The 16,332-nt window shown below is 33.3% G+C and overlaps 1 protein-coding gene across 3 annotated transcripts; it reads right to left on the bottom strand.

The window, feature by feature from the left end:
- Positions 1-276: 276 nt before the first annotated feature.
- On the bottom strand, positions 277-14,440 carry LOC145596013 (inactive poly [ADP-ribose] polymerase RCD1-like). 3 transcript variants are annotated; one of them, XM_081652447.1, is made up of 9 exons: positions 14,286-14,440; positions 11,501-11,651; positions 10,456-10,518; positions 9,060-10,277; positions 6,815-7,056; positions 6,411-6,511; positions 3,381-3,554; positions 3,202-3,297; positions 277-785 (listed from the first exon to the last, which is right to left on the bottom strand). In XM_081652447.1, the coding sequence occupies exons 4-9, from the start codon at positions 10,142-10,144 to the stop codon at positions 744-746; spliced, it is 1,740 nt and encodes a 579-aa protein (XP_081508573.1). In that variant the 5' UTR covers positions 10,145-10,277; positions 10,456-10,518; positions 11,501-11,651; positions 14,286-14,440; the 3' UTR covers positions 277-743. The 3 variants fall into 3 exon arrangements, with proteins under 3 accessions (XP_081508573.1, XP_081508571.1, XP_081508572.1); XM_081652445.1 differs by having other exon boundaries at positions 277-620; XM_081652446.1 differs by lacking the exon at positions 10,456-10,518 and having other exon boundaries at positions 277-620.
- Between the last annotated feature and the right edge of the window lie 1,892 nt (positions 14,441-16,332).

The following is a 16,332-nucleotide window of genomic DNA, read 5'->3' as shown; positions in this document are numbered from 1 at the left end:
TTTTATTAAGATGACACTTTTTCCAAAGGTAGAAAACATTTCTCCAAAGAGTAGAAAATGTTTTCTTTCTACAAAGTATGCCACATTTTTCTCCCATATTTTCCCCTTCCTATATACAGATTAAATTTTCTTGTAAGAAAACAAAGAAAAAAGTAATTTTACACTGTTTTCTCTTGGAAATTATTTCCAACGGAGAATCATTTTCCCAAACAGCTTAAAACAAACGAAGCCTACACCAAATACGTAGCGACTTTTAAACCTATAAATGGGTAAGAGTTCCAGAAATGTAAATCAAATTATTTCAAACAAAATACAGGTCCACAAACTTGTTCCATAGGGTTAACTCCAAACCAAAGTTTAAGTATGACTTATGAAATATGTTTAACTACAAAAAATAAAGATGAAAAAAAAAAAAATCCACAAAGCAAGCTAAATAAACCTGAAAACTCGACGACCCAGAACAAGTATTTCATATACACAAACTTCATGTCGACGCATTGCCACCTTGCCGAAGTACCACATATTTATAGAACTTGGACTAGGGCCACTAAACAAGCTACCTTTTAACTTCCTACTTCTTGTTTTGTCACTGCCATCATGTTGTCATTGGTTGGGGGCGCCTGCATAAAACCATGTAAATTAGCTAATTAACTCAAAACAAAAATTCAGGCAAACCAAAATCACTTGGAAGATATTCCTGAGGGCTTCATCCTGTTCAACGAACCAGCAGATGCACCCAGCTATCAATAAACTCGGTAGAGAAGAACACCATTCACAGTACAACACTGCAGTAAACACCAAAAAAATGGAACCCCATGAGGGAGAAACATTTTCCAGAAAAAAAATTGAAATAGAATAGTTGGGCAACCAAAATCAGCCCACACAACAGCCATCTTTCCAGAAATATAAACAGAATGATCGTGTCACCATGCAGACTGTTTATTAAAGCTTATCCAAAATGAGCATCCCAACAGAAGTTCAAATTTGGTTTTCAGGGGAGGCAAAGGAAACAATCCTCTTTCCGTTTCTTACTGTTCACCCACTTTTACATGAATCCCATTTGACAGCTTTTGTTGATACCACTACTTACTCCCCAACAAGAGGGGAATTGACCCCCTCAGTCCCTCACCTTAAAAGAACCAACCCCACGCCAGACACCATTGCTAGTTAAAAACACCAGAAACAAACTGCTGACGAATGAACGGTCTCCATTAGCCAATCTAAATTCCGAATCCTCTGACCACATAGCATACCAATCAAACCAGACACAAATTCTTTCATTTCTCTACCCGGTATAATTGGGGCACAACCTCCCCTCCATTAAGCCCCTGCAAAAACCTTAAACCTCAACCATCGATCGATCGAAAACCCTCAACACTCATCATTCGAAGAACGATTTTCAACAGAAAGAAATAATTAAAACCCCAGGATCTGTTAAACTGCAACATAAAATTCCATTTCCCTAACCACATACACAAAAACCCCTGTATTTATTGCTCCACTCCAAATCCCCAAACATAAATAGATCTAATTCTTCCACCATTATCTGATACTACCCCTATGCATCATCACCATGTCATATTCCACCAGATAAAAAGAGTAGATACCTGGACACAGTAACTTTACATAAACCAACGCAAACATCAACCATTAAGTGGTTGAATTTGACCATTCAAGATTCCAAAACACAAATTTTGTAACCCAACCTATAGACCAACCAGGAATTTATCACATCTAAAGGCAATACTGACATCGGAATAACTTTTGCTATGGTAGAAATAGAGTTTGGTAGTTAAATTAAGGAAGGATAAAACATATTGATGAATAAAAAAAATGAGATTCTACTCCTTCCCATTCCCTTCCCCTTGGTGAAACAAATGGGTACTACTCACCAAAGAATGAAGCACTTTGGAATAATATGAAAGCTAAAGATTTGAGACTTCTGAGTAGAACAAGAAAAGGAACGTGAGGGATGGAGGAGGAAGATTTTTGTGGACGACCACACGGAATACCCACCACATTTATGGGATTAAGGCTTTGATTAATTGATTAAGTAGAACAAGAAAAGACATTCGAAAAGGAATAAAGGAAAAATACTGGATAGAGGAGAAGGCTGGGAAACAAGGGAGCAAAACAAGTGCAGCTTATCAACAGAATAAAGCGAAGGACTGTCAACAAAAAAAGCACAGATACTAAAAATCCGCTAAAGCAAGGGAGTTCAGGTGAGCTAGATCAGTACATGATCAAATTCTGGAATAAGGTTGATATGAAAATGATAGGATATTGGGTCTGCAGCAGTGCGGCCACAAACAATCAGACACATCAAGAAGGCCAAATACAACAAAAATAAATATTGTTTGTTGAATTGATTTATATCTATAATCATCACGTACAATAGTTGCAAAGAGTTGAATCATTGTCATAGAGTTTGATGTTAAAATCACTCCAACACATTTCCACAATCAATACATCATCATTACTTAATCCAAACAGGTCATTTAATATTACAAATTTACAATGTCAGAATCTTAATAAAAAAATTATAAACATAAATTCAAGAAAATGATGAGAATGTAAGCATCTTACTAATAAATAATAAACATAAATTCAAGAAAATGATGGGAATACTTCAGAGCCGTTATAATTCGGTAGACAACTGCTGGCACATAATAAGAAGAATTTTCGATCATGAACAGTAACACAAGTTTAAGGGTTCGTCATGTGGAGTTCAAAAAAAAAATTATTATTTTTTTTATCACAAGACTCACAACAAGAACATAATTCATGAATGATGTAAACAAAGAATTGTTTAAGAAATTTGATATAAAAACAGGATCACAATATAGGACAACTGAATTCCCAACATGGGTAATCAAAAGGGCATGTATATATTCTATACACTGGGCCAAGAGTTGAACTTAAAGTTGGACATTAAATTTCAGATGCACATGCATAGAGGTGCATAAGTATTTCCCATACTTGGACACTAACTGACACACAATGATAATATCACCTCAGAGAAATCAAGAATAATAACAAATAATGATGATAAACAGAACAGGCATATCTACATACTTATCCATGAAACAAACATATCCTGATAACAGCAGCTGCTGATGCCTAAGACTTCACTATAGACATGCAAAAAGAAAAAAAAAATGAAGATAAAAAGAAGAGAAAAAAAAAAAAAAACATAAGTACCTTGAAGCTGAGTTCGCTAATCGTAGACCTCAACAACGTATCTCCAACAATTAGTCTCAACTCCTTTACAAAATCCTCTCGAGATATTATCTTGTTCTGATACAACACAAAAGATTGAGGAAAAAAACCAACAAAACACAAGCATAGAGATTAAAAAAGGTGACCAAGACAATCCATACCCTGAATAGCTCATAATATGCAAGCAACAACTTCATTTTATTTCGCGGAACTTGCTTTGAAATTGCTTCAAATAACATTGGAAACGGCATCCAAGGAGATTTAGGAAATGAACTCACACTTCCACTTCTTTCTTTACTTCCATCACTTGTCAAAATCGACACATGATCATTTGCCTGAAAATGTATGGTAATAGGGTGATAAGGAACACACATCGTTGATTACTATTGTGCAACTCAATCTACACAAACCATAATCAATAAGCTCAATATTAATCCAATGTGCAAAAACTTCAACAAAAAGAAGCTTACGAAATTGTTCTATAACCATTAAACGTATGAAATGTCACAGTTGGTGTCATTTGGAATTGTTTGGAAAATGGCTTTTTGATAGGCTTTTGGCTTTTCAATTTGGTCAAACAGATTAAAAAAATACCCCCTTTTTTTTTGGCACACTAGTTACTACATAGAATTTCAATTGAGATATATGGTAAGTAGTAAATAAAAAAAAAAAAAAAATGAATATTAGGATATGAAAAAAAAAAAAAAAAAAAAAAAAAAAAAAAAAAAAACTAAAAGAGTTGGACCACAAAGAAAAATAATTTGAAATGTAGTTGTGTGGACAAAAAAGAAAGCAAATAGACAAATAAAAAAGTACTCCCTCTTTTTTTTATTTGCATCACTTGGGAAATCACGGAGTTTTAGAAGTAATATAATATTGTGAGTGGACTGGGTGAATAAATTATTGTAGTAAAAGTAAGATAGGGACCATGAAAGAAAAATATGTGAGAGAGAATAGATATTTTTATTATTTAAGTGGGGAGCATGGAAGAGAGAAATGATAAGAATAATTTGAGTGGGGTTTAAAGTAAGAGAGAAAAATGATAAAATATAGTATAAAGTTACAAAATATAGAAGTGATGCATTTAAAAAAAAAAACACCCATAAAAAAAAGTGATGCAAAAAAAAAAAAAAAAAAAAAAAAAAAAAAAAAAAAAAAAACTGAGGGAGTATAATGTTTCCGGAATGAAATGAATTAGAATTTGTATTTTAATTTAACAATTATTTAAAAATTATACATATAACCTAATACTCAAAACTGGAACCAGTGCATGACGGTTCCAAGTCTGTTTCTCAAATTCCGGTCAAGGGATTCCAAGTAGTTCAGCAAGGGATGATTAAAGTCATCAGGATTCAGTAGCCAGCTTTCTACTTTTCTGGATTATATCTGTAGCCCAAAGGTTAATTTTCCACAAGTGCTCCCCCACCCGGCCACCCCCTGTTATTATTATTAATTTTTATCTTAAAAAATCCAAATGCTTGCAGTTTGACTTTTGTCAGGCAATGGAGTTGCAGGCTTCTTTGTTTTCTGTCATGTTGCTATTGCAAATTTAGTTTTAGAAATCAAAAGGATGTTCGACCAGGAGTCCAGTCTTTGGAATTGGAATTGCATAATTCTTTGTTAATTGGCATGTCAATGTGAATTGGTTTAGTAATCAGGAGGATGTTTGTGTACAAGAGTCTGGTCTTTACTGTTAAAACAGTTTTTAGACTGATTCTATTTATCCCACATAATTTTTTAAATTGTGCCATATTATTTTTGCATTTCATTGAAGCTTATAATAATTATATTAGCCTACATCATATGTATTGGCCTTATATTGAGGTTTTCTTAAATTCAAGTATATTTAAGCAAATAATTGCTGATTTTAAAATTTTATCACTTTTAAACCCAAGACGGCAAGACCTTTTTGTATGCATTTGTTAAGCGCTAAATTTCTTAAATTCTATAACGAAAATCGCTCTCACAATTTTATACTAAGATAGTTCACATTAATTTTAATCTAACGACATCAATTTAAAGGCCACTTGTGGGAATCGGGTCAAAGTTCAGCAATAGATGATTGTGGATGTCAGAATTCACTCAGCTTTCGGTTTTCTAGATTATCTGATGGGTCTTCTTCCCACAAGTGCCAAGTTGAATTGAGATCTATCCAAGATTGTTATGGTGAATCAGAAGATTAGAATGTTTTGTCTACGCCTTGTGTGATTGTGATATTGATAGCCAGATTAGTAAAATGGTAGATTGGTGGGATCAGATGAAGCAAGTAGAAATTTAATGGTATAATTATGAAACTATGGAATCAGTTTCAAGGCTTGTGGGAAATAGGCTGAAGTTTAGTAAAGGAAGATTGTGGATGTCAGAATTCATTATTAAGCTTTGTTCTTATTTTTTTTGGATGTCCGAATTCATTAGCAAGCTTTTGTTTTTGTTTTTGTTTTTTTTTTTGGGGTAATCTGAAGGGTTGTCTTCCACAAGCGATTAGTTGAATTGTGCTTTATCCATGATTGTTGTGGTATATCAGAAGATTAGACTATTCTTTCTTCTTTATATGGCTTTTGTGATTGTGAAATTGGTAAGCAGATTAGTGAATTAGTAGATTGGTGGGCATCATAAATGCAGCAGGCAGAAGTTCAACGGTATTACACATATAAATACCATTACCAATTTACTATTTTGCAGATCTGTATACCAATTTCAGAATCACAAGACCTGAACAGCACTCCTCTTTCTCAGCAACGAATGAAACCTCTAGTCACCCATCTTTGCAAAATCACAATGCTAGATAGAGTTTTGTTATAATCACTTTAAATAATCAACTTAACTCAAGCACAAACAAAAAACAAATGAAATGCGAACTAATATGCATGTATTCCATTCCACTTTCTGAAATTTCTCTACAACCAACTATATTTTTCTTGCATAACCTAAAGTCTGCATAAGGTATTTTAAAGCACACATTATATGCAGCTAAAAAATGTCTAATCAGAAAATGACTGTAGCAATTAATTAAACTGTACAGGTCACAGAAGATCAACAAACTTATAATGTCAGCTACAGCATCACACTAAAAATATGCATAAGATATTTTAAAGCACACATAATATGCAGATAAAAAATGTCTAAACAGAAGAAAAAAAAAAAAGACAGTGGTGACTACTGTACAGGTCACAGAAGATCGGCAAACTTACAATGTCAGCTACAGTCTCCATTTTGCACTGGTTCATAAGGCTTTGATGACCAGTCTTGACACTTACAATATCAAGGTTGCCATCATTCTTCAAAAATTGACCTGCAATATTCATTTTCTAGTTCTCAAGCAAAAATGAAGAAATCCAAGTGCACAAATAAAATAAAGTGCGAAGGCATGTGAATGAATTGATCATGTCATTCCAACGAAAATTTTCCTAGAGTAAATTAAATAGTGCTTGAAGCATGGACAAAATCAAACATGAAATTCTTGCCCGAGGAGAAAATCGGAGTACAGATTACTTGGCAATTTGGCTAGTACACTAACTTATAGAGAGACAGAGAGAGAGAGAGAGATGGAAAATACAAAATCTTTTAGTGTATAGGCATAGGCATAAAATATCACCTTCATTATTAGCAGGGACCTTGAAACTAACAACATACTCAGGGTATATATGAGTATTGATATTCATGCTCCACACTATATAATGTCGTGGATTTTCAGGATCATCAACTCCACTGTCAAAGCTCTCGCTACTAGGGTGGAATTGCTTGGATCCGGGATGAACTACCTCCATATTTCCCATGATGACACGACAAAGAACCATATGTTGCACTCCATTTTCGTCAATATCACAATTATTTGCACTGTAAACAAGACACTATCTTTAAAAACCACTGGCATTTGGTTGCAAAATATATGGCTGGCAACAATCCAAATAATCACAAGGGTTGGGCAGAGATCAGAAGAACATGCAACAATTTTAGCAGAAGCACGAAATACTTTATTAGCATGCATATACTAAAACATCCTGGGGCACAGGTGAGAATAATCCTGTCACAGTTAATGCATTATTGTCAACTTCAAGCATGTTCATTTTCAGTTGTAAACAAACTCAAACTAACACGTCCTATTCTATTGTTTCACAATTCTCATCACATTGTAATCATGATTAACTTTAGTTTCACATGTCATATTTGAAATTTATTACATCCATTTTTCTTTTTTCATTTTAAGACTTCAATTTATTGCTCAAATTCACTACTCCCTTTTAAAGTCTCATATCATTAATATTGTTATGCAAGTTTTGCATCACTTTTTCAAAGAAGAAAAACTAATATCTACATTTACATTCAATTTAACAAAAAATTCTAGAGCTTAAAAATCATCATAGCAAAGTTTAAGAATGTAAACTTATATAATCTAATTTAAAAATAAAATAAAAAATAAAAAATAAATAAATAAATAAATAAATAAATAAATCAACCTGTGCACACAAGGATAAATACAACAGATTACTATACTAGTTAAAAAAAAACAAGTCCGTAATTCATGCTTGCCTAGACTGCAAACCACCTAATGTAAAAATACACAAGACACATATCAGCATCAAAATTAAAGATGCAGCCACAATAAATACATACAGATGGAAAAACAATGGTGTCTGCCAAAGTTGAAGGCATCCAATTTGGCAACCGAAATCTACAATATACAGTGCTAAAAGGAGAAAAAGTGCAGAAGCTCAGGATTAGCCTTAGTCATATGACAAATAACATGCATACAAGGATCCAAATATGGTCAAAAAGGCATTGTCTGCAAAACCATCAGATCCCCTAAAAACCAAAGAACCAGAGTCAGAAATTTGAATTCGGGCAAACCTGAATATCTTGCAGTAAAGAATCTCAAGATGATCCTTACTCTACAAACACAAGTAGACAACTACAAATTGCATGTAAAAGCAGAGCTTTGAAGTTCATGATAGACATGATCAGCCTTACAAATTTACTTCCAGAAGTTGACAATGAAAGCCCTAAAGGAGCGAAAAGAAGATCGATGCTCACTTTAAGAACCTTGCACAGGTCTACTTAATATACAGTATAACCAAGATCCTTGAGATAATTTGCTTTTCTCATTCCAAATTCATAGCAGATGAGATTTGTATGGTACTCGAGCTAGAACCAAATTGGCAAACAAGACCCTTTAAATGTCACTTTCTAGCTCTAGAGGGTAGAACGTATAAACCTTTGCCAATAGATTAGCCTAGATGACTATTCTGCATCTCACTGCCAAATTCGCATGAAATAATTTACTCCTAAAGCAGAAGTTTATGCAACATTGAGTAGCACTAGCTATCACCCTGTGCCTCAAAGATCATACCCTCACAATAAACTGATTGTAAACAAACTACACAGCAGAAACACACACATGTATGCACACTGGATTATTTCCAGCTTTAAGTTAAGGAAAATTTCATTGTACATAAGATGGCAGCAAACCATGATTATTCACATTCATATAAGATAACATTTTAAGCAAACCTATTATTTGCATTCTTCAATTGGCATTAAAAAAACTTCTCTTTAGCAATCAGAAAAACACATCTGGTCGAATATGCATAACTAGGCCCAATGGTCTATCACAACTTTCTAGTAATGGGACATGTATATGATCAAGCATTTAAAAAAATATGTGAACAGGTGCAAGTATGATCAAAAGCATATAAATTACTAAGGTGTGTGTGTTTGTGTGTATGTGGGTCTGTGTGTGTGTGTGTGCCCGCGCACGTGTGCACATGCCTAGATGCAAGCAAGAATGTACACCCAATATAATTTAATACAATAAATTAAAAACTGAAGACATAAATTATAACCTGGCTTCAGCACAGTTTTCAGCTGTGAGATGAACACCAATGCCATATATGGACTTGGTTTGTTGAAATCCATAATGCCCAAGTCCGTAAGTCATAATTCCAGACGATGCTTCTTTGGTAGAAGCAAGCCATGCATAGCAAACATTTGGATTACCACGGTACTTTTTCGTTATCTCAACCTGCTTCAAGAAAAGCTCCAACCGACCTTGGCACATAGCAGCTGAGTTGGGACATATTCCTACAACATTTGGACTACCAGCAGAATCCATGCCCTTTAGAAACATCTCTTTGACAGCATCAGAATTCAAACCAAACTTCACTTTATCAACTTCAGCATCCAAATTTTTCTCAACATGTTGATTTTCTCCAACATCTTCATTCATCCTCACATCAGACACCTTATCGCAGCTATCCTCAATTTCAGCATTCTGACCAATTTTTAATCGTTTGACAACAGGACTTGATTCACCGCAATGTTCAATAAATTGTGAATCACCAACCCCATTTACTTCAATTTCAATCTGCAGCTTTATCTCATGGGTGTCCTGTATCCCATCTCTCTGACTCTCTGGTTGGAAAAGCCCATGCTGATCATTGACATCAACATAAACTTCCGGAAAGAAACAGCATCCATTTTCATCAATCCATGCAATGGACTGTTCCAAAGAAGTTTTCAAATTGAGTTGCACCATATGCACAAAATCAAGCAGAAGATGGTAACTTTTGAATTTCAATTCAACAGCACCCTTTTTAAACTCAAAATCTTTTTTAACCAAGCCAACAACTTCAGAATCATGATCAACCCATTCTCCATTCTGGAAAAACATCAAACGTTTGGGCAGCCCACTTTTCATAAAATTTGCGTAATAACGAAGCAAGGATCTACGAGAACCAAGTTTACAGCTCCTGCACTTGGCCTTGCAGACATCAGGTTTCTTTCGCTTGCCAAGCTTAGATGACTTCAAAGTAGAGAGGGGAATGGCATTACGAGCTAGATACGTAGCAAACTTAGCAGCTCTCTTCCTCTTCAAGTCAACAACAACTCTACGACTACTATCCAATACCTTTGCGTATTTTCCTTCCATTGGTGTATAGTGGATCAATCCCTGTAAACAAACCTAAATCCAAAAATTCACCTAGAACAAGGCCAAACAGTTTTGACTCGTATGTACAGATCAAGAACGCAGCACAGGTGCCATAATATACAAGTAATCAACCCTGTGAGAAGCAGGCTTTCACACGTTATGTTTAGCACAAAAAATTAAAATGTAGAGCAATTGCATAAAAGAAAATGTCAGTATAAGTTACGGAAAATAATAGGGACACAGGCCACATACAAAAAGAGTGGTAAGGAAAGCAAAATTTCCGATAGTAATAATGACCAATTGGCACATACCTGAGAGCAACTGAACTGGATTCCATTTATTTTGAAAAAAACCTTTAAAAAAAGATATAGTACCTAAAAACAATGAACAGATTAGAGAAGAAAAGACATATGATGCAAAAGTAATGCACAAATAAACCGGCATTAACACCTTCCAATATTATTCAGTTCAAACACAAAAATAGACCACGCACCCAGTATACAGTAAAACATCAAAGTTACTCAACACCCAACAAGCTGGATAAATAACATTTTCTACTCCCGTCTTTCAAATATTCCACTGGAGACTAATGTGTTTCATACAATGCAAAAAAGGCCCTTTCTTTTATGCACAGTTTATGGGGGAAAAAAGAATGTCAAAGGGGCTGCACACGAGAGTGAAACTACTTTCTCTCTCCTTTTTTTTAAAAAGCAACAATAGGAATTCTGCAATTTCACATACTCCTTTAATTTATTTTTTTTATACATTTAAAAAAACATAGCCATGTGGGATCTTGTTAGATTTGTCATAAGATATACTTTCATAATAGCAAGTTTTTATAATATTTACTAAAATACAACTCCAGATAGTTCAGTTGCAAAATGTGCATTGCAACTTGCAAGCGTAAAATCCCAATGTTATGAGTAAAAAAACAAAATAAGTATATTCAGTAATAGAAGTTGCCTTTCTGAACAATTTATCAGAAATATATCATACAAGAGTTGAATTCAAACAATAAAAATGAAAGATTCCACAGTTGATGAAAATATATATTAGCGTAAAGTAGCATAAAAGACCCAAATCTATTGACTTATAAATTAATCCATGAAATTTGTTGCACAAATCCGATAACCTTGAAATTCTGCTAGGTCAAAGGGTCAAACCAAAGGAGCTTATAAAACAATCTATCAAATACAAAGTAACACACAAGAACTACAAGACTACCACTCCCTTCATACAAGAAAATTGATCTCCAAACTTATTTTTCCACAACCAAACTATAGCATTATTGAAAACACCAATTTAGTATAGTCAAGATAACATAATAATTGCGAGAGGATTAAAAATCAACAATACCTATATTACACACAGATGATGCTAACTTTCATACAATATGGACAGGTATATTTCACAATTGCTACCAGTCATCAGCAAATCTTACTGTCGTCCCATTGGAATATCCCAGCCACTTGACAGATGTACTTGTGGATTATCTACTTAGCATAACCTGTCAACTTCAAACCATATTAGAAAACAAGAAAATAGGGGTGGTAGAAGAGGAGCACATGTCATTGCACAACAATTAAAGTCATATGAACCTTACATGTCAAATACAAAACATATCAAACAAATAAATTATTTTATCACATAAACATATCAAATATATATAACACTTTATAAAATACACACAACCACCAACACCACCACCAACAACAACAAAATAATAATAATAATAATAATAATAATAATAATAATAATAATATCCCTGAAGGCTTAAACACTTTGAATAATCCGAGACAGTTTAAGCATACAACGTGCAGACACAATAACAGCAAATATTTATTAAAACCAGGAAAGAAACATAATTACTCTATCTAATCAGTGGTTCAACTGAGACAATCAAAAATTAATATACAAAAAGTCAACAAACCACTCACCAAAAGGATATAAATTGGACACGAAGGCAGAGCAGACAATAAATTTTACAATCATAAGGAGGAAAATGTTTCATATATGTTACTTTACAAGAAACAAACCCACCACCTTTGCCCATATATTTTGAAATCTAATATATAGTAGCGGCAAATAATTCAGACAAATACATAGTTGTTGTAAAAAAGAATATTTTCATATAAAAAATCGCTATACTTGTGCAATTAAAAGTCTTTGAGAAAACAACCAAGGAAAACTATTTTAAGCTGCTACGCAATTACTAAATTTCCCCAATTCCTCCAATTTCTCTCTCCCTACCAAATACTTCAAAGGGGACGTTCAACTACAAAAGTAGTTATAAATACTTCACTCAAAAAATCTAAAGAATGGCCAAAGCGATAAAAGACTTTAATTGATCATCCTCCTTGATTCTGACGGAATATCTTCAATATGTTCCACTTTATTGGCAACAGTATTTTTTGCTTGATTCCTACTTAACACAATTCGGTTAGTACAAAATTCTAATCAGGGTTATTAATTATGCCCAAGTACAAATTCTTTCAACCTTTATCCGAATTAAAATCTATATCTATATCTATCTATACTAATATTTTAAAACGAGTGCTTATCCTACCATGTAGCCATGTGTCGCTTCCAAACTCTTTTAATCTCTATTTTTAAATATATTTTTTATAACAACAATGCATGTCCATGTATTTTTAAAAAAAAAAACAATCTACATAATCACATCTTCTAATTTCTATTTATTTATTTAGTTTCACAACTAAATTCTCAATTTCAACTAACTCAAATTTATCCTCTATGATGTTTCAAAATTTTCAATTTACATTGACAACCATGAATTATTTTTGTTCTTAAATCATACTCTTTATTTTAAGGTTTTTTTTTTTGTTTTGCATTAATCCTTTTTAAAGGTTGCATGATAACTTTTTAAGTTCATCGGTTGCTTAATTTCTTCATTTTGTTTTTCATTTTCTTTTAATCAATTGATAATTACTGTTTATACAATGCCGGTAGAAGTGTAAAACTTGCTATGATTTTTTTAATTATATGAAAATGCTGTGTAAATCTTTTGACTTAATTTAATTTATTCACAATTTTATAATAACTAAAAAAATAAGGTATAAAAATAATGCAGAATAATGTATAATTATAAAACTAAAATTAAATTTAAAAAAATTTAAAAAAATCAAACACGTGCATTCCATGAGGTAAATACTAGTTTTATTTCAAACAACCATTACTTAGTTTGACCCAAAACTAGTCAGGTTGTTATAAGCCTTGTAAGATTGCCAATCCACCCAGCCGCCAAGAATAAAGCATAATTTTGAACTCTGATGGAGCAACTGCTATTACCAAATTATCTCAAAGTAATGTTACCCTTTCCTGGCCTCCTGAGTAAGCTAATAATAACTATAATACAAAACAATGTAGCTTTTACTAAAATCATTTATTCATTCAATTGACTGTATTCAAATTCCTAGAATTTCAATTAAGATTATAGTGAAGACACTGAAGATACATGAACTAAAAACTCACATTCTCGTACTAACGAATAACGAGATTCAAGGAACGTTACCCAAGTAAAATCACCATCACATACACCTTTAACATTCAGCACTTAAACACCCACCCTGATATCATTCCTCTAATATACAAATCCAATTATCAACCACTTAACACCATGAATCACATCACCTCGACAGCCAAAAACTAAAGATACCAAAGGATCTTACAACTAAACCCTTTCCTTACATAATAATTCAATTTTTCCAACTCAAATAATCTATCCCAGAATATAAGTCTGTCATCATTTCAATTCAAAACATCAATTCAAATACTCCGTATATGTTAATTCAATAATTAACCAAACAAAATATCTAATTTTTTAATACAACAATCAAAAATTCACGAAACTCAAACGTCAACTCATAACCCTAAATTATCCCAAAAAATCGAATAAACCTCAGAAAAAACACAATTAAACATCAAAAACAACCAATTAAATTACTAGATCTACTACTCAACACCTCAAAAAAACGACCAAAACAACCACAAACAAAATCAAAACAAAATTCACAAAATTTAAAAAACCTAATCATAAAACCTAATTCAAAAAAAAAAAACAATCAAATCAAATCAAACAAAAAACACGAATTACAACGATCAAAAACCATAAGAATCATACCAAAAATCGATGAAAGTTCCGGCGCTAAGAATTATCCACCCTAAACTGCGAAAAAGAGGAGAGAGAAAGCAGCGCAAGAGAGAGGAGAGAGAAAGTAGAAAGATAAAAAGGAATTTAATAGGACTTTAACGGCGTAGGTCGGCGTATTGTTGAAGACTTAACGTTTCAATAAACGGCGTTTATTTATTATTACTTGGAGGAAACGCAAAAGGAGTTAGAATTTTGTGGTAGGGTTACAAGGCGGTGATGTATTGAGGAAGTTGGGTATTGATTGACTTTTCTAGGGTTGGATTTTAATTGGTCTGTGAGGGGTGGGATGTGACAGGTTGAGGTGAGAGAAAGTAGGTCGGTTTATTGCATGGTTTTGGAGTTTTGGACTGGGAAAATACGGTTTTTGATAAGTATGGAAGGTCAGGGTTGAGGGTGTTTTTGGAATTTTGCTGTTTGGGTTGCGTGATGATGGTGCCACTTGTGGGTATCTGAGATTCTGGGTCGATTTACATGGATTGAAGGTCGGGTCAAGTTATTGTTTTCATGTGTTTTCGATTAGGTTAATGGAATAGATTATGTTGGGTCAAGCTTGATCCAAACTTATAAAATTGACTTAAGAATGATAATTTGACTTAGAGGAAGGGTTATTGCTGGAATTTTGCTGTTTTATTAGAGTGATAAGTAGTGACGATGTTGTCACGTTTGGGTATCTAGGTCAGATGAATTATATTATTTATATGATAGGCCAGAGATTCAATAAACGAGTCGGTTAGTACTTGTGTTAGAAGTGTCCTGGTCTAGGTTAATGAATTGGGTTGGATTGCGCATGGCCAAAATCTGGAAAATTGACCTCATTTGAATTGCCGATATAAGTATTTAATATCAGAATTTTGAAATCAAATATGGAAGAAATTGAACTATTAATCATGGAAAGTTAATTTACGATAGACTAAAAAGGTATCAATAGACTAAAAAGGTATCAAACCCTGGCCTTGAAATGTACGACTAGAATCAAGCCTGAGTTCATATTAAATTTTTACCAAATCTGAACGTGCAAAGTAATGGTTGTTCTCCTAATGAATATCAATGATGTCACACGTGGGCAACCACATCTCTTCACTTGAATGGGTTATTTACTATAGGGGATTGTAGGTTAGAGGAAGTTAAGGGTTTTTGCTGGAATTTTTCTGTTTTATTTGAGTGATAAGTAGTGACGATTTTGTCACGTGTGGGTATCTAGGTCAGATTACTTATGTTATTTAAGAAAGGGAATTAATAAACTAGTCGATCGGCTTTTGTTTTGAAGTGTCGTCCTACTTTAGGTTAATATGTTACTATGTTAGGTTGGGTTGCACATGGTCAAACTCTAGAAAATTGGCCTCGCTTGAATTATCGACATAAGTATTTAATATCAGAACTTTTTGAAGTTGAATATGGAAGAAATTTTAATTAACAATAATAGACTAAAAGGTATCAAACCCTAACCTAATTCTTGTAACATACAACTAGAATCAAGCATGACTTAAATTTCTTTACCAAATTCGAAGATATAGAGTAATGGTTACGTTGTTTGGCTAATGAATACTCCCTCCGTTTCATAATGATGTTCCTGTTTCGCAAATCGATGCAAAATTTGACCCATCTTTGACCGCAAATATCTTTAATCTCACACTAGCAAAAATTATAAAAGTTAGATATTAATAATCTACTCACCAAGACGAATCAAACTAGATCCCACATGACTATATTTGCTCTTATAGATTAAGAGAAATTTAGAAGATTCTCTCTTTCTTAAAAAAGTCAAAGATTCAAAACAGGAACATCATTGTGGAACGGAGGGAGTAGTAATGATGTTGCCACACATGGGCAACCGCGTCATGTCTCTTCATTAGGGTTATTGAGATAGGGATCGTAGGTTATTTTAAGTTAGGTAAATGGATTAAGTTAAGTTGGGCATGGCCAAGACCTAAATAACTAATAAAATTTGAACCTTGAATTAATCGATGTAAGTTTTTAATATTTAGAATCCTCAAATTCAAATTTGGAAGATATTGTT

This window comes from Chenopodium album, chromosome 19, assembly GCF_948465745.1.
Source record: "Chenopodium album chromosome 19, dcCheAlbu1.1, whole genome shotgun sequence".
Lineage (NCBI taxonomy): Eukaryota > Viridiplantae > Streptophyta > Magnoliopsida > Caryophyllales > Amaranthaceae > Chenopodium > Chenopodium album.
This window is presented reverse-complemented; position numbering and strand designations above follow the sequence as displayed.